The following is a 19,739-nucleotide window of genomic DNA, read 5'->3' as shown; positions in this document are numbered from 1 at the left end:
TAATTTAATGATTGGTCTTTTGTAATGATTGTTGAAGCACTTTGCGTTAGTGAGTTGAGTTAAATGGCTAATAATTAAATTGTTGAAGAGGGAGACGGTGATGCTGGTGAATATTTTCTTCAGCAATTAGATCCAAACGGCTCGTAGACTAGGGTTTTCTGACTGAATTTCCTTCATTCTCTTTTTCATTCTTCTTTTCCCTTCATTTAAGCAAACTAACAAATTTCACTGCGGCAGTACGCTCACATTCAGAGTTCATCAGTGTGAACATGGACAGTTCATCACATTAACAGTCTATTACTGTAGCTGCCATCGTCAGCACATCGGTGCTACAGATGAAGACAGAGACGTGGGCCGACAGGAGTCTTATGGCCTTAATCAGTCTTAATTGAGGTCAATGCAGCGTTAAAATGAACGAGGCTCAGTTCTCCTTTATGGCTGCGGTGTGTTTGAGGAGCGTGAGGTCACTCCTCAACATACATAGATGCACAAGATCATCAGTCACAACTTGATGACCAGCTCTTCATTATGATGCAGGTGAAAATATTTACTTTAGATCTACAGATCGTTGAACAGACCTAAAGACTGTCAAGTCTGCCTGTGTGTGTGTGTGTGTGTGTGTGTGTGTGTGTGTGTGTGTGTGTGTGTGTGTGTGTGTGTGTCTGTGTTTGATAGTGTGTGATCTGAGTTCATGCGCCGCTGTTCATTTACTCTGTCAGTGTTGCTTCACTCATGATTTCAAAATGACACAAACAGCGAATGAAACAGGCTTTTATTCTCTCAGGGTTGATTGAACTCTACAAAGAGATGCTGTTTGTTTTATAAAACACCTCCACAGTCTTTACGGAGGGTTGAAAAAGTTCGGCAGAAAAGGCATTTTCACTTCAGACGAGGATGCAAAGTTTAGCAGAAAGAGGAAAAAAATCTTCTTGGGACTAAAGAACTGTGGCAATTATTTCTCTGCGCTGAATAATCCCTGCTTCCCTCCATGCAGGAGACTCTAACAGCTCACAGCTGAACGGAAACCCAACGCCACCCCTACCCTCCCTCCTCATCTTCCTCCACCTCCTCTTCTTCTTCCACCACAAAACCTTTGAGGCTCTTTGCTCCACAATAACTCTCTGCTGCTTTGTATTCCGCCCGGTGCACTGTGCTAAATGACACAAACACACAGTAGATGAGATCGAAAGAGAGCGACAACAGCCGATATATGGGCCCCGGGCTTCATTCATGTTTCTGAGGCACATGGTTCAGAGACTCTGAGGATTTTTATAACACGACAACAAAGTCAAGAGGCCAGGTGGGGCTCACTGAACCAAGACCGGCCTCTCATGGATATTAAAATGGACAAGGAGGTAAATTCATAAACGCCTCTCCGCCTGCAGGGAACGGAGCCATAATTCAGAATGCATAACGAGGCAGCGGGCAGCCGAAAGGAAAACCCTAAAATGAACTGTAAACTGGAAATAGATGGAAATCTTTAAAGGCCATGGCTGCCAATTTTCAATATGAAGGGGCAAAAATGAGTTTGAAAAGACGAGGCTCATGCAGAATTTATCAGTTTGGAAGTCTGCATATTATTTACCACATCCATTATTGGACTACAGAGAGGAAATTAGAGTAATGAGACGATCGACTACAATACTTCTGAGGGGAATTTACATAATAATAAAATTAATCTGTGCAGGCGTTTTTCCTCTTCAGGGGAACAGAACACAGCTGAAATCAGTGTTTAACAGAAGAGCTGGTGCAGAGAAGAGGTGGGTACAAATCTGAAAATGTGAGTCCCATCACAGGGACGGTCAAACAATGTTTAAATTAGAGCTGGTGTACAGCCACTGACTTCCTGAATCCATTCAATTCTGTCAGTTAGGATGACTTCAGCTACAATACCAATGTTTCTTGGATATGAAAGAGATACTGAGAGAACTGATGCTGCAAATTGTACGAGGGACCCTCTGACCCCCTCTGAAATATTCACGTTTAATGGTTTCAGAGATTCTTGGTTAAAGGTGCATACTCAAAACAAACAGGAGGATGCATATCACCAGGGTTACCGCTAACTGCTGCTAACTGTCACTGGGAGCTCGGAGCATCAGGGGAGGATGGTGTTTACACCGCTTTCACAAGAGCTTTGCTTTGCTAACTAGTTAGCATGCTAACTTCAGCAGATATCCCAGCAACACAATACTGTAGATAGACATCACAACTTCAACACTGTTATTTTTGCATTGTCTGTTGATAATCATTGTTCATTTTTTAATGGTTTCTACGAGAATTCTTACATATTGCACCTTTAAAATCTGGCCGTGAGCGTAAAGATTTTTAAGTTTACGTGGTGCATTCAAGTTCACCTCCAGAAATGTTTTGTGGAATTCAAAACTTCACCCGAGTGTCCATCAGCATGGAGATAATAACAGAACCTTTATTTCTGGTTGAACTTATCTTTAGAGTCTGATACATCTTATTCCTCTGTTACTGTGCTCCATTGTTGTCCAGAAACTATTAAAAACTCATTAGTAAGCTATGCCGATTAAAAACTTAAGTGCCCAGCTGTTGAAAACTGCTGAGTCTTTAAAAAAAATGAATCTGGAGGATTGTTATCCATTTTTCAAAGTTTTCATCTTCAGTAGGCATGAATGTGCTTGAAACTGACATCCAAAGACAGGATGGGGAAGTAAGAAAGTGTCGAGAGACAGACACACTGTTGGATTTGCTGACTTTAAGAAAAAACAGATTAACGCCTGATTTATCCTTAAATATATCTTACTTTTATGAAAACCAAACGCCGACACTGAACAGCTCACAGACCTGCACTGTGCCAGGACCAGCAGTCTTCAACAACCTGGTACCTACACACATTGTGCAACTACATGATCGATGGCAATCTAGCACTCTGCAAGGTCACATTACAACGCCTGCACGCCTGCAGCAGTGAGAACTTCCTGACAAGAACGCATCGATGCATCACACTCCATCACACGACTTCAGGGTGGGAAGTGAAGAAAAGAGCAGCAAAAGCCTCCATCATCTCAGCTTGATCTTCTCTGCGGCTGTCGTAGGCAAGTTGTCAGGATCCATCTGAGCACATCAGACGCTTTCAACCCCCACACACACACACAAGCACACACACACACATATCGGCATCTGCACTCAACAACAAGCACATACGGTCACATCCACGGAGGAGCAGCAACACACAAAGTGCACAGCTACACACGAACACACACACACTCCTTTCCACCAAGCAGTCAATCATTCAGCACAGTGGAGACGAGAGTGGAGCAGAGGCTACATCGTGTATTCTTCATGAGTCTGACTCTCGTGTGTGTGTCCGTGCGTTTTAGTGTTTTTGTGTGATGGCCTGCAGTTGCTCTTTCTACCCACAGCTCTGTCTGTCCACACCTGGTACGTTGCTGTCTCATCTATGATTTATCACCATGCTGACCTGCTACCGCTTCAGACAATTCAAAATACATTACTTGGCATCCAGATCACAATTTTCAAACAGCTTAATTTTTGTTGCCGTCCACTCGACATCCCTCCAGCTTCATTCTCAACTCTTCAAACTCCACCTGTTAAACATACTGAGCCAAACCTGCAGTTGTCCGAATGGAAAACTCTGAGCCAGGTCTCTGTGAGCATGTTTTTGTCTATAATTACTCATTCAACTTATTTCATCATTTTTCTTAAATCAAGCGTCATATTTTTTTTGTGCAGCAATTGAACACAACAACGGCAGCTCCTCAAGAGGTTAGCATAGCTGCTATAGTATCAGTCCTATCAGAACTGGAGAGATATTTAACTGAGAGAAGAGCAGAGAATGGAACTGAAGTCTGTTCTTGATGGAAAACATGTTTTGGCTCGTCTCTCGAAGCTTCGATAAGAGTTTGATTAACCACCTGGTTGATCTAATTGGTTGAAATTAACCTGTGATAGACGCTGATAGATAGATAGTTCGTCCAACCACCTACAAAGTATTTTTTTTCCGTGCTTGCCCTCTACACAGTGTTTAGCAGCACCATTCCAGATGGTTCCATCTAACAAACCATATTGCATGTCAGGATAGCAGTCTGCCTTGAGTCTATAGGCCCTGGCCTATAATCAAAGGCCGTCTGTTGCGTTTCCTCAGTTCTCCTGTATCTTGGCCAAAAAGCTGCACTTAAACACAAAAACTACAGCCAACGGTCAATAAGCTTGTACATTCTGCCCCTGAATGAAAGGAAATACCTCTCTGCCGACATACAAACAGTTGTTATGATCAACAGTGAGGCCAGCTAAGTACAAAATGCCTGTTTGTTGGTTACTTTTTCTTTACAAGACAGGTTGTCAGGAAACGATCAAAAGAAAATCTTCCCATATGTTGTCTGAGTATGTGGGTATGTGTCAGAGAAATGTTTGGGGCCACTGGGCTCAGAGGCCCCGGCTGTTCAGGTCAAACAGAATCACATCCACCTGCACCGGCAAGACAACCTAGAAGGCAGGATCAGGATACAGTTGTCAGGCAGCAGCTGTCAGCAGCCTCGTAGCAATCAGAGGGACTTGGCAGAGGAGGAGGATGAAGCCCATGAATATTTATGATGGTCTGAAAACATATCTCTTATTTACTCAAACAAACAGGGTAGAAGGAGTCTGTGTCAGGGATGGAGCCATCACTCCAGCTGATTGGTGCTGTGATGTAGCCAAACTTACAGGGAAGGTTAATGAAACCAAACACAGGTGGACAAACATCACAGTGAGGCCAGACCCATGAACCAAAGCACGATCCCGAGTACACACCAACTCACATGCATGTACACAACACAGCACCAACACGCAGGTGCTTACATGGATGACTGAGCTAGGTTTACTTCGGATGTTGCTTTTTTCTCAACGCAGCAGAGAGGCCGTTGACGAGGCGTCCTCTCTCCTATGGAGCTAAATTATTATATCAAACTCTGCCAGGCAGCCGACACAAAGATAAAACAGAAGCCTCACTACAATAGAAAGTTTCCCGTTCTTTGTGCTGAATGTGTCAGTCGCATCGTAACCTAATTTTCCCACTGTCCGCCTTTCATCAGAAGCATTTGCAGGGCTTGAAATGGATTTCTGAAAACAATGGAGCCTGTGGCTTTTGAGAAGAGGGAGAAACCTGCAGGAGCGCAGAAAACTTCTGAATGGAGTAAAAACTTTGAGGGATAAAATTTTCTTTTAAAATATTTATTTGGCGTTACCATGACCTATTGACACGAAATAAACACTAGTGGAAACAGTTCAAATGTATGGATAAATACATGCAGATCAATATACTGAATCAATAAAAAAAACACTATACTCAGTGCACAGTGAAACCATCGATGACCATCTTTGAGATGTGCCTTTATTTTGAATTTCCCATGGCAGGTATGTGTCACCGTGTGAGGTAGCATTAAGGGCAGACAGCCAAAAAACGACAATGAGGATGTTTACTCTCTTTGAAATAAAAGAGCAGTGTGGAGATATTTTGGATTTGGGAGAAAAGATGGGTCAGCAGACAAGCTCATGCCATATTCAGTGACAAAACACTGAGGAAACTTGATGAACCTGTCTGGGCATCTGAGTTGGCCGTCCACTCACTTGTTGCCGTCACTACGGTAATATTAGCTGCTTGGTTTCAACAGTGATGGGCTGAAATTTAACTGTGGTGTTGTTCTGGGAGATAAAGTGACTTAAACCATCAGTGAATAAAAGAAAGTTGAAATAACGTATACAATTTGTTAAGAAGAGGAGGAAAAGTCCTTGAATTGTGACTTCAGCAAATATATGGTTGTCCAAAGAATCAATATAATATCTATCGTGATTTAACTTGTGATTTACACCTCTAATATTTTGTACAACAGGGATTTCAACACATATGTACCTCTATTGTATACATACAGTAATCCTGTCTTACCTGTGCAGTAAAAGGTGAGGAAGAAGAGGAGCAGTCCAGTGACCAGGTTCCCCAGGAAAGTTACCACTCCACAGGTGATGCCTTCAGGGACAGGGTACACTGTCTCGATGAGGAGCTCGAAGAATATTGGCACGCTGCTGTTGATGAAAATGCCCACCAGGATGCAGGAAGTGTACAGGATGGCTGTGAAAGGGGGAAATAAAAAGCAGGACCAAAGTAAGAGACAGTTTTACATGAAACTGTGATATTACAGGGTTCCAAATCCCATCAGTGCTCCTCTTTTAGAGAACGGCACACTGGTCAAATTTTATGGAACAGCAGTGGTGATTTATAAAACCCTCCCTCTGATACAGCACCAGCACTAAAATTTAAGACGAAGCCTAATCCTGAAGCAGCATTTCAATTAGAAGCCAGGCAGGAAAAACTACTGTCAGTTTGAGACCAAAACATCTCCACCCACATCCACACAGCCTCCACCTGTCTGCAGTGTCACATGTTGAATTTGTCAGGTTTTGTTTCTGGCCTACCTTCTTTGTTTACATCACATTCATGTTTTAATGTTAACAATCTGACCAAACATCCCATGTGACCTGACTTGAGATGACTCGAATCACTTCTCTGTGTTGACTTTATGGTTTGAATATGTGATATATTTCCATGGCTGGTTATAGAAATAAATTGAAATCTGTACTCATTTGCAGTTTAAGAGCCTCGATCTGCTGTCAACTGAGATATTCAACAGTTAGACAGATGGAAAAGGTTGATGCTGTAGCCTGTCCGTCAGTGTTTTACGGTTCAAAAGGGATGAGGAGGGAATATCTTTGATTGACAAGAAATTAGAGGATAAACAAACTTTTAAAAAGTTATTTGTTTTTTGTTTGATTATATTTTTCTCATCAATAATCACAATACTAATTAAATTTATTGTCATACTTTTTGAACAGGTTTTATAAATTGAGCAATAATATCATTAGCAAGACCTTTGTACCTTTGGTACTTAGTTATTGATACTCCAGGCTGTGGACATGACTAAAGTTTGACACCCAGTCCTACTTATAGAACTCCATGAGGAAGGAGTTTCGATGGCATGGTGACAGCATTTCAGTCTCTTTTCTGTTCAATTGCTTTTCTGTTTACTTGCACTCACAGCATTATGATGCAACTCATTTCATGGATTCTACAATATATTAAAAACAAATTTATGACTCTTTTGCCAAAATGTGCAATGTCCCCAAAGTAAACAGCTTGTCTCATTTGCTTCTCAGGCATGACGAATATTACATTCTTGTCCACACTGGCTGCTGCTGGTTTCATTTGGGTGCAAGTGCCTCTTGGTTATATTGGAAAAAAATAAGAACAATTCTGGATGGTAAATTTTCAATTTAAAATCATGATGTGCTGACTGGCTCAATCTATTTCACACAATGAACGTCTATCGCAGAGGTTTGTGTAATACAGGCTTATTGCTAAAACATATAGCATTAGATGATCAACTGTGTGTGTGTGTGTGTGTGTGTGTGTGTGTGTGTGTGTTCATGTCTGTGGTCTGGTCTCAGCTGCTGATCTCAGCTTTGGCTGGGACCTAAATGTGTGAATGTGTATTAGATTGGATGTGCAGCGAGATTAAGCCATCACCTCTGGAGCATCACGGCACCCTCCATCTCCCTTATCACAGCAGATTGGTCCAAATGAGCTCCCCATTAGCCCCGCGTCCCTTTAATCACAGCGCCTCTGAGGGCCCTCGCGTGTCTGCCTGCCCGGCTGCCTGTGACGGGGAACCCACGAGCCACTCTCTCATGCAGCCATCAAAGGCGACCTTCTCCCCTGCTCGTCTTTATTCAACCCTAATGAAGCACTGATATCAAATACTTAAGACCGCTTGAACCACTGCACTCCTGCCCCCTCGTGTTACTGAATTAGGCTATCTGGCAGCATTATCCCAGAAGGAAGAAGGAGATTTGTTGAAGGAAAGAAACACGTGAGGGGCACAGCAGTGAAGGAAGGTGGCCTGAGAAGGTCTATAAAGCAATCAATCTCTGAGTTATGTCCTTAACGCATCTCAATAAGGACCCAAGGAAGTGCATCATTAAAAGAAAACATTTATCTTGGATCGTGACCTCTCCAATATGGCGGCCGTGCAGACACATAACTACAAAATACAGTGGCCAATAAGGTGGGGAAAACTGTTGATCCAAGCAACTTCGCACCTGGCAGCTGTGTTGCTGAGGACCAGGAAAGTGCAGTGCTGACATGTGTAATAAACGAACGAGGAGCTAGCCGCTCAGCTCGCAGTGCGGTTTGATACAAACACCATCACATCATGGCGGGGCGGGGCCTCAGGGCTCTGACTGGCTGTGCGGGACAAAGGGACATGCCCCCACTCAGTTAAACTTTCCCAGACAGATGAACAAGCACACACAGGACAAACACACAGACGGCAGTTAAACTAGCCAATAGGAGAGCAGATATGTTTGATTGGCATCACAGTGGACCAATGGAGGTGAGGTGGGCATGGAATTTAGAAAATGATGATCAGATAGTTGGATAAAATATTGAACAATTTACGAGACAAATGTTTATTTATTTTTGAGTAAATTGATGGAAATATAATTAATATATAAATAAATAAATATATTTAGAATATTCATAAAATAATCATTAGGAGTCGTTAGATAAATCGATAAAGGCCTTGTTATAATCAAAGACAAGATATTCATGCATTTAGGGCTGAAACTAACAATTATTTTCCTTATTGATTCATCTGCAGGTTGTTTCCTTGATTAATTGTTTATAAGATGTCAGAAATTAATGAAATATATACATCACAGTTTCCTAAAGCTCAAGGTGATTTCATATAATCTCTTATATAAAAGAAAACTGCATATGGAGCCAGAGTGTGCAACACTTATTTCACTTTCTAGTCTGCTGTCAGTGATCTGCACCTCATTAAAGCCCTTGGTGTGTGTTAAATCTCTGTGATGTATAATCTCTTGTCCTCAACCCAAAGTGTCCAGCAAACCCTACACGAGTTTTGGGATGGATAGTCAAGTGCTGTCATGTTTAGCTGCCATCAAGAAGTCAGAATAATCAGAATTGCTGAATTGGCGAAACTTTATTACACACCATAATTGAAAAACACTTAGGCGTGCAACATAAATGGTAATTGTGCTTTATGGGAAGGACCAGCTGAATCTACATCATTATTTATGTCTTTGTCTTTATAGAAATTGCATTTTTATTTTAAATGTGATGAATAAAGCCATAAAATAGTACATCTGATGGATCTGTGTACCTTGTTCATTTCAAAGTGTTTATTAAAGAAAAAAGAAGCAGTAATCCAAAACAGGGTGTGTCTTATATTTGGGCCAACATGTTATTTGGTAATAACTTGTTTCTGTGACTTGCTGCTTTGAATAATGTTAAGTTAATTAGTCTAACAGACCCCACTGAAAACTGCCACGCCAATGATTTTAAAGTTTTCATTTTTAAAGATTGATCGCTCTAGATGACTCTGTGTGTACCACCGACCGTCCCACAGAGGGCCGATGAGGTGTTTTGGCAGTTTGTGTTGCAGTATCACACCGCCCTCTGGTATGATATGCCAGGTGGATGAACAGGGTTGCAGCCTGGCTGCTGCAGACTGCCAGTGTCTGGGATGAGAGGACGTGAGATAGAGAGAGCAGTGCCAGGGCCTGGGGAATGATGATGGATGATGATGGCTGGAATCAGTGGCTTTGAACGACATGCTGGTTTGCTTATTGGTTTGGCTTGGGAAAAGGCAGCTGAGTCCAGTTCAATGTCCCTAATGGGTTTATCACTGACGTCTGCAAATGGATTGGTTCTGCTGAATATGTACCAAAGTAAGTATTTACAAAGTGAGAGGTTCTTAAAATTGTTTGGCCCTGTATCCTGTGCTATTGACGTGAAGCAGTGACTCTGACTGACTTTAAGCTTTCTGGGTGTTTGAGGGTGTTTACATCCAGACTGGGTGAACAATGTACATTTATATCATAACATATTTACATGACCTAGACCGAGCCGATCATGTGTTTCATCTGTGGAGGACCTGATCGAGGGCAAAATGGCTTCAAAACAGGCGATGAGTGCAGCTGGCTGCAGTATGTGCCTCACAGAGGATCATCAAGGTGATCAACAGGTGTCTGCTGATGTATGTTACACCATTTTTACACCAAAATTGGCGTGTATATGCAGGTTACCCATTAATAATCTGCAATTAGCTCCTTTCACATTGCCAGTGGATGAGTTCTGTTTTCTGCCATTCTGTTTTTTTATGTCTGAATCAATAATATTCTGAATTAGATACATCGCTGTTTCCAGAGCTGATTACAGAAGTTGCTGAGGAGTGAGACTTCTCACGGACTTAACGATGCTGCTTGACAGAGATGGATGGAAAGATATAAACAAGCCAACATCCTTAACTTCAACACATGTCACAGCATCGCGCCTGAAAAAGAGAGTAAATCAGTGCGTTCACCCGGGTTTTCACACTCATCACAGCCAAGCCGGCCACAATAAATACCTGTGACTACTGCAGGGTTAACTGACCCGGGAGTAAATCATGGTCATTTACATTCACATTGCACACATTAAGGGTGTGATACCTTTTGACTACTTGTGACAGGCTCAAAATACACAAACAATGTCTTTAAAGCTCAGTTTTCAGTGATTTATGTAGTTAGCTTTACTTGCTAAAGTAATCACTAACTACTGCCAACTATGGCTGTCGTTGGCTTGTTAGCTAAATTAACCCTGTGGCTAGCAGTCCTATTAGCTAGCGCTCCCTGGTCCTCCTGTGCTAGTGGTGTAAACACCAACACTTCCCTGGTACTCTGAGCTCAGCCCTCAGGGGTGAGCTAAGCTAACAGGACTGCTAGCTGTACCTCCAAGGCGTAACATTAAAAATCTGGATACAGCCTTAGAGGCGGAGCCCTATACCTATGAAAGCTGCTCAGCGGTGCATGAAGCCAAAAAGGCTCGACTTCCCGGGCATGAAAATACCCAGATCTACCGTGTTGTGTGGCCCATAGCACATGCGCACTGGAGACATCTGCTGACTGAGCTGGCTAACGTCCGGTTTAGCACCCGGCTAACTTGGATGAAGATTAAAATGATTTGATTGTGCAGCTTTTCTTTCCCAATTTAATTCCAGCTAAAACAAACAGAAAACACGCCTGTGGACTGGTCTTCTACAAATCCATAGAACACTTCACACTGTCCTGTTGCTGAAAGCTGAAAAAGAGCCCTGACCTGCCTATTGAAACAATTTTGGCTCTGGTCTGTATCAGAGTCTCCCTGCTGCTCTGCATATATGTACACAATGTCACCTTGACAGTGATGCTGCTTTGGACCCACCTGCTGTGGCCGGGAGGTGAGTGACTCTGCTCAGACAGGTTAGTGTGAACCAGGTAGAGGACAGTGAGGCTCCTGCCAGCATCAGCACCAGGATCAGCTTCAGCATCCCCCGAATAGAGTCTGCAAACCTGGAGGTGAGTGGGTGTGGGGGGTTTGGTTGGTTGAGAAAGGAGGAATAACGATTAATAAAGAATCACAAACATGGCACAACACATTCATGATAGTGATCTTGAAATATACCAGGACAAAGAGCAAACAGGTTTACTGAATGGAGTAAAGACAGCTGCTTCAGAAACAAGACTCATCCTTCATAAACACAATGAGCAGCTACGCAATTTCTAAATGTCTTCTCCCTCTGTGACTTGTGTCATAATCTATTACTGGAGACATGCATTGTTTCAGAGAAGGGCTAGATCATTTCCTTCTCCCACTTGTTTCTGAGTGCATCACTTGTACTTGTCATTACATAAGCAGACACCATTCCAAGGGTTGATTCAATTTGTCTCAGCAGCTAAGCACGCAGACTTGAGATGCGCTTTGTATTATAGCGTGGAAGACAAGTCATCGGGCCATTCCCAAACTCTCTAGGGCTCTGTGGTTTCCCTTTGTAGCCCTTTCTAAACCCTCATAGTTCATTAACTCCTCTCTGCTCCTCTGGGTGTGCATATGTATGCTTGTGAAAGATTAGATGAAGCTACAGAAGCTGGTAGCAAAGACAGACACTAATTACTTTTGTTTTGTTGCTCACAGACACGATGGTTGAGAAAAAAGGGCTGAACTTGACAATTAACTTAATGCAAAAATAAAACGAAGAGTTGAAAATGGCTGATTAGTTCAGCTAGGTTGTGAAGTTCTGTCGGCATGCTGAGGGCCAAGGGATGAGGGAAATCATCCTTTGGACGGATAATGAGAACTTCTCAGCTAAGAACGTTCCGCAGTGACATTTGTACATGACATCAATGTCTCCCGGGGTTTCACGAGCTGTCATTCACAGCCTCACACACACATTCACTCCGTGTTCACAGGATATCAGATACATGCAGAGTTCCTCTGGACTCCTGATCACTGTGAGAGTTTAGATCGGGGGGTATGGGAAACATGGAATCACACAAATTACATTTGTTGGTCTTTTCTGATAAACTGATCTGAAGCCGTCAGATTTTTGTTTACAAGAATGGGATGGCTGCATTGCAAAAGGCAGTCTAGTCCATGGGCCAAGCCTTTGCTGCTACAGAGATGTCTGGTTTCCCTGCCCACAGCTACACCCCTCAAATCTGCATCACCCATCTGCCACTGACTGGCTTGCATCCACAACCCTTCAGTCACCCCTGGAGCCAGAGAGGGATGAAATCCTTGGCCTGAGTCAAGCACTCATCTCATTGCGGAGAGGATCACAGGCAACTCCTACGTATCAATTCCAATCTGATCCTCTGGGCAGAAACAGCATAAGTAGCTTATTTCCTATACTAACTCTGATGGTCCCTGATGGTACACGATAAAGAGCTTGGTCACTGACTGGCAAGATAAGTCAGGTGTGATACAATTTGAATTTCGAGAAAAAACACAACCCCTCCATAAGCTAATGGCACAACACAGGAGGGCCAACTCATCAGGTCAAGACATCTGAAGGAGAAAAATCATTCCTTTGAGGACAAGAATGTAAACATCTTGTCCAGAGAAGACAGATGGTTTGAAAGAGGAGTAAAAGAATCCATCTATGTCAAACTGGAACGACCGTCTTTGAACAGAGGAGGTGGCCTAAGACATTACTTATCACCCACCTACAATGCTGTACTGAGTTCTCTCCCCAGACAGCTTAACAACCATTCCCACCTGGGCTCACCTAGCCCTACTTCAAGAACCTGAAACAAGTCCAGTTGCCTACGATACAGCACTTAGAATGTGAATTACACTAATGGAACAGAGCAGAGATTGGGTTTTAGAAACCAATGGCTTACAGTCAACAAATACCACTATAAATATCCTGTCATCGGAAGTGTTATATTTTAAAAGGGTACGGCCAGCGATAATTTGTTTCTTTAACTGTCAACAAGTAAAGCCTAGTGTAGTCACAGCCTGACAAACAGCAGCATATCCCTCCATTGTTGTCCAATAACAATTAAAAACATATCTGTGAGCCACACTGTTGCACTGGGTAAAAAGTAATTACCAGGAATGTGGCAAGAGTCGTCTATGCTGGGTCAATCCCACACGAACAGTCCTGATGCCGCAAGTATTCATTAAAGCACCAAATGCATATTAATACAAAACTGGAAATAGTTCCCCAACATTTGTGTTATTGACATTTGTCTGTCTACTACTCTGTCCTGATGTTACTGCACCTTTTGTAAAAATGCTACCACATGTCGTTAAAGATTTATGTCCTTAGTAGGCTCACCACAAACAGGGTCAGGATGTTGGAAATTATAAAAGGTCCCAGATTTTTTTTATTTTGGGTGTCTCCTAGAAAAATATTAAATGCATCAATGTTTAAAAAAAACACGCTGCAGCACCTCTATTCACCCTCTGTCTGAAGGCTCTGATTTACTCCCTGTCTCTTTAAGGCCTTTTCTGATTGGTCAGCTCTCTCAGAGCTGAGCGGATACTGCCCACCATGTTTCTGCAACAGCTCTACCGGCTGTGCTGGAGGCATGGCTGAAGGCAGTGACTGTATAGTTGTGACATCACATCCTCCTGTTTATTTATTGGCCTAGTTTCTGAATACAGGCTGTGAGCATTTCTCAGCGTTGGACTGTTGTGATTATTTCACAGTATTTATATAAACTAGACCTGCTTTATGATCAAAAGAGATGTGAAATTTTCCCCTTTACAATACTTTGTTGGTTTTGGTGTTTATTATAGGATTTACTGACAATAAGAAAAAAAACCATAATAATATTGAACAAGAAACGAGTTGACTCAAAAGTTGTGCACGTTTCCGGTAATGTAATTCAAAGCTCTGTTACACTACTCAATGAGTAAAGAGGGTCATGTCATCTCATGAGGTAGAGTCAGAATTAAAAGCCTATCTTTTCCACTGCTCTAACAGGATTTATTGGCCATAAAGATAGCATCATTTAAGTCATGTAGAATCGGATTCCATTTTCTGCTTCCCCCGTGCCTGCCTGCCTGCCTGCCTGCCTGCAGGGAATGATGAAATATCACAATCAGTGTGATATTTTCAATTGGGCCTGCCCTGTCTGTTTTTAGCGAGCGACATGCAGTAAATAAGCCAACAGACGTAGACAGGATAATATGATGATCAGCATGCAATCACAGATTGTCTCCATTCGCAGGCAAAACAAATTAGGCTGTGGCTGATACTCATTTGTGTTTGCTCTATCTCATCTCATTAACCTGGAGTATTGTCTGTCAGACCTTTGTGATTTGGAGGGGAATAACCTGGTTCTGTTTTCTGCCACCTCCTCCTCATTCACTCCCACTCCCCCTCTTTTTCCAGGGCTTGTAATGGAAAGATAACGAGGGACACTTGTTAGTTATTCTTTCCACCCTCCTCAATCTGTAAAAAAAAAAAAAAAAAAAGTGCACAGTGTGCCGCTGTCGTCTAGTCAGCTTCAGTCTGAGCCACACAATTAGACAGCTGCCAAACTGTTCGTCAAATGTTTCCATGACGGGTGCCTCACCTTGGAGCATCCAATACTAACTGAACATGCTGCATTTCCCTGCCATTAGACCAGGCGATGAAATGTTTGTAAGCAGCCAGTGTTTTCTGGCAAAGGGTAGCGTTAATCCCCCAAGAAATTTAGCTTTGCAGGAGTATAAGCCACTTAGAACGTGAAACTGCAGCACCTGCAGCACAAAATGCCTTTACAGAGGGCCATTTTCTGGCCCCTGAGGCAAACTGTGCTCAGCATTGGCACTGTATTGTGCTAGCTGGAGGGAGAGGGACATTAACATCTTAAGGGCTACTAGTGGGTAAGACAGAGGACAATGTTTGGTCTGTGCTCAGTTCATTACCAAGCTTTCCTGGGACTGTAACTAATGATGCCATACTGCAGCAAGTTGATGAAGAAGGAAGGAAAACAGCAGAGAGGGGCAGCATTTAGTTTTAAGGGCTAATAGAGAGGAAGAAGCAAGATCCTGTTACATTTCTTCTGCTGTTTTAAACATTCCTCTAATCAAAGGATCTCAGTCGGATCGCATCCGGGGGCTCATCTCCCAACGGAGGCCACCAATCAAAGAGAAGAAGTTAGATAAAAAGCCATCGGTCCAATGACTGATGAAATAAATGACAACGCCTGCTGCCTGTTTTCATTGACCTAGTAGCAGCAGCCACAAATCACAACAATAAACTGATTCTAGCTTGGCACATAGCATCATTTAACAAATATGTACAATACATACAGTGGGTGTGTGGTCAAAGGGGAAGAAAATAGATCTGACTTCAAAACTCAGAGATTCTAACGAGGCAATGATGTGTGAAAAGTTTGGAAGTGTGTTAACTTTCACTAAGTCTCATGTCCAACCTGAATCTAAAACGTGGCCTTCTATCCATCAGAAGAACAGATCTTTTAAACAGCTCTCCACAGCTGAGAGTTTAAACCACAACTTCTTGATGTCTTTAACTTTTTATGCAGTGACTCATTTTTCAATGTAATCAACACAGCTGAAGTGTCATCATTATTTATGTGGTCAGATTTGCCATTGCTAAACAGTGATATATGACTGATAGCTCACTGCACCAGCACTGGAATTACTGTTTGTTTGGCGAGCAGGTAACATACATGAGCTGGATTCAAATCGCTATGTACTTGATCACCATGAGCCCTATTTTACTTGTATAACACTTTTTCTAAACCAAAATTACCAAAAATACTTCATTATTATTTATTTTGTTTTGTTGTTTTTAACATACATATTTCATTACAAAAACACGCAAAATCAGGGTTTGTACAGCATTTTGAGAGTAAAAATCAAGCACTTTTCAAACACATTCAAGGTACATAAACCAAAAATGTCTCAACTATCAAAGCCTTCTTCACATATACATTTTTACCGTGTAAAATAGAGTTTGCAGATTTCCTTTTTATCCACAGAAATCAATGTAGCCTTCATTGTCACTTGCCAGCTGTTGGTGCTATCTTTGATTCCATGTGTCTATCAGGATTATTTAATGCCAGGACACAAACAAATATGACAACAAAGTTGTTTCATTTCAAATTTTTCAAAGATGTCTGGTTTACTTGGTGGTTGTGAAACTGAAACAGCAGATGGTGTTGAAAATGAATCATCTTCCAAGGAGTATATTGGAATTCAAACATATACCTGACGTTGAAAACATGGTGATAAAAATTAAGCATTTTCACAGCTTTAAGACTTCGTACAAACACTGTTACAGGTTTTGCTTTTGAGCCCTACAGTCTAAATTAAAAACTTTAATGCAATATTGTTACCCAGTGAGCACAGCGTCATGGTCGGAGACTGAAAGAAGTTCATACCTATCCCTACCAACCGCGTTTCAACAAATGACCTGCGGCCGATTGTTAAAGCTGAATTTCATTTAACTATCAACTGTTGCACCATAGAGAGACGAATCAATCCCTCCGCTGACTCACAGTCCGTGTAATCAACACCAATAATTCAACAGCTCTGTTTACATACACTTTCATCTGTGCTGCAAACAGCTTCATTGATTAACAGTGGGAGTTATGGGCTCATTTCCCTGATTACGGCTTAGAGAAAACAGTGGGCCTGCCTGGAAGTGCTGATTGGGCCTCGGCTTGCGATAAACATATATCGGTCAGAGCAGGAGTGAATCCTTGGCTTTTGCAGACTCCACACTTTGTCTTCGTGGTGCAGCTCCCTATCCATCAGTGGAGGTAAAGTGGATGTTTTAGTAGCATCTATTTCCCTCACTCTATCACAGCGCTGCTGGCTTCAGATCGTATATTAAAAGAAAGGAGATGAAATGAGGTGAATGAGACACCCCTTTACCTCAATTAAAACCTCATACGTTCTTTATAAGAACTTTGTTTGTTATTATTAATCATTAACAGTCAGGCGGGACACACTGAAGTACATCATGCAAATACACAGTGACCAGAGCTATTCCACTGTGAGGAACATTCAAAGGTGCTGGTTTTTAATCTTGTTTGTCAGGTAGCAGAGGCACCGAGGCTATTAAACTGAACATGAATTGATTTCCATGCTTTATGAATTAAAGTACCCTTTGTTCACAACTGTCTTTTGAGTTATGTTAAGCTATAAGTTAATTTAATCCTGAAACAGATGGCTGTAACAAATGGTTCCATTTATATTTAAGTTGCAGGGGTGTTAAAAAAAAGGACTCTATGTATTCATGAGCTATTAGCCACTAAGTGCCAGACCATAAGAGCAAGTATCCAAGAGAAAGCTACAAAAACGGTGGACACAAAGAACTCAAATACAGTGAGGAGAAATACCAAGCAGACAAAGCTTGTTTCAAGTACAAGCGAATGTCTGCAAACTGAAGTGAGCCCAGCCAGTCAGCAATGAACTTAGGAGGAGCGGCCAACTTTTCTTTCCTACTCCAACAGTGGGATGTGCAGCAGGGTCAAGTTTGTGATGTTTGTACCTTGTCTTAGAGATGCCATATCTTTGTACACGACAGCACCCGTGTAATGCACTGCAGAAGGTTTAATGTTTTGTTTTTGTAATCTATCACACAGAAACTGGGATTGGAAAGTTGAGCCTGATTTTGAAAGCGATTCCTACATTAAAAAGGGAATTTAGGTTTATATTAGCGCTCGTAATAAATGATGCACATTGAGATGCATCAGGATGCATTAAGAATCGTTGTGCATTGAAATAGTTGGCAGGTGAATTGTAATCGAATCAAAGTCCTACTTTCTGCCAATGTAAATAAGTTTATGTGTTAAAAAAAAAAACTCCAGAGATCTGCAGTGCTGACTTTAACTGACTTTTCTGGTTTCTCGTTTAGCTGGGAAGGAAGGGTCAACTCTGAATGTTTTGTTTCCAAACAATAACTAACAATTCCTGCATAGTATACCTATATCTATGCAAAAAAATCCTCAAAATCAGTTAATCTATTTACCTTCATGTCCATCAGTGCTTCCCGACTCTTATGGCCTGTAGCCACAAGCCAAAAAAGTTGTGATTTAAAGAGAGCAATATCTGCTGACTTGTGATCCCGGTTGCATGAATCTTTGAGTTGTGAGCAGTTCAGCTGAAGCGTGTTTTGAATCAATGCGTTTTACAAGAAGAAACGGGGTAAGATTTTCAGTCCGAACAAAGTCCATTTGTGCATTCATATTCTCATTTCCTGTCTGGTAGTGACAATCTCCTTCACATGTCAGTTTCAGCTGCAAATAAGGTCTGCAGATGTAAATGAGGGGTTACAGTTTATGCTTATTTTCTAATTTGATGCCTCAGCAGCTCCATCGAGTTTTCATCGAGCTGGGTGTTATTAGTGTAATAATCAGACTGAATTGCCATTTCGCTTTCACTTAAAATGTTGAGAAAATCTGAGATGTTGGGGGTAATTTAGAGTTCTGGAACAAGCACTGCATTTCTGTTCCCATTTGAAGCGACTTCAAACTATATTCAATAGTCACACAATGTGAAAGTGACAAAAAACATGAATAGGAAGGCTGCATGCAGATAATTCTGGTCAATGAGAGTTTCTGGGAGATGAGAGGATGGAGGTGGACTACAGAATCTTACATTACTGCTTCCTTTTCACCTCAAAACCATATTAAATAATCACGAAATGTTACAGTCACACGATAAAAACAGCTCAGTATAAAGTATCTTACCTGGCCATCGCTACTCCAAACACACATCCACCAACAGTCGACCAGAAACCAATCCATCCTGCATCCACCTGAGAAGAGAAGAGAAGAGAAGAGAAGAGAAGAGAAGAGAAGAGAAGAGAAGAGAAGAGAAGAAGGTTATTCAGTGTTCAGAATGCAGTCCATGACTGTGGGGACAAAGATAGACAGAGAGCAGGTACTAAGTGTCTGAAGTCTGCGGAGGCCTGTCAATCACTGTGTCTGGTAAATTGCCTGGCAGCATTGCTACAAGAGCAGCTATGTGTGTGTATGTGTGAGTGTAAGATTGTTGTCCTGTCTGAGTTACACGGATGAAGGCCGACGCATACACTCGGCTTTAAAGTCAGGAGGAAGGACGCTATGGCCACGGGACTGCAGCAGAATCAGTATGAGGGAAGTGCAGCACACACACACACACGCCAATATTGCTAACAGGGCACTACATTTCTCCACTATCCAAGAGGGGACTTGCATCCTTCAGCGATGTCTACCTATCATAGAGAACACACACACACACACACACACACACACACACCTACATACATACACACACAGACACACAAACACCTGTACAGACTGTATCCACACATCAAGTCTTGCAGCGTCCGGCTCTAACACATGCTACAGTAACCGGGAACCATCCATCATGGCTGTAACTAGACAGA

At 42.0% G+C, this 19,739-nt stretch overlaps 1 protein-coding gene across 1 annotated transcript in view; it reads right to left on the bottom strand.

Annotated features, from left to right (window-relative positions):
• The window catches only part of slc49a4 (solute carrier family 49 member 4), a 60,827-nt gene that overhangs the window by 4,994 nt on the left and 36,094 nt on the right, over positions 1–19,739 (bottom strand). The window contains exons 6-8 of the mRNA XM_084362388.1: positions 19,060–19,127; positions 11,285–11,412; positions 5,912–6,094 (exon numbers count right to left, since the gene is read on the bottom strand). Of these exons, the coding sequence (XP_084218514.1) occupies positions 5,912–6,094; positions 11,285–11,412; positions 19,060–19,127 (379 nt within the window). The remainder of the gene's footprint in view (positions 1–5,911; positions 6,095–11,284; positions 11,413–19,059; positions 19,128–19,739) is intronic.

Source organism: Pagrus pagrus (assembly GCF_965226575.1).
Source record: "Pagrus pagrus genome assembly, chromosome: 9".
NCBI lineage: Eukaryota > Metazoa > Chordata > Actinopteri > Spariformes > Sparidae > Pagrus > Pagrus pagrus.
The sequence above is the reverse complement of the archived record's forward strand: the minus strand, read 5'-3'. Positions and strand labels throughout refer to the sequence as shown.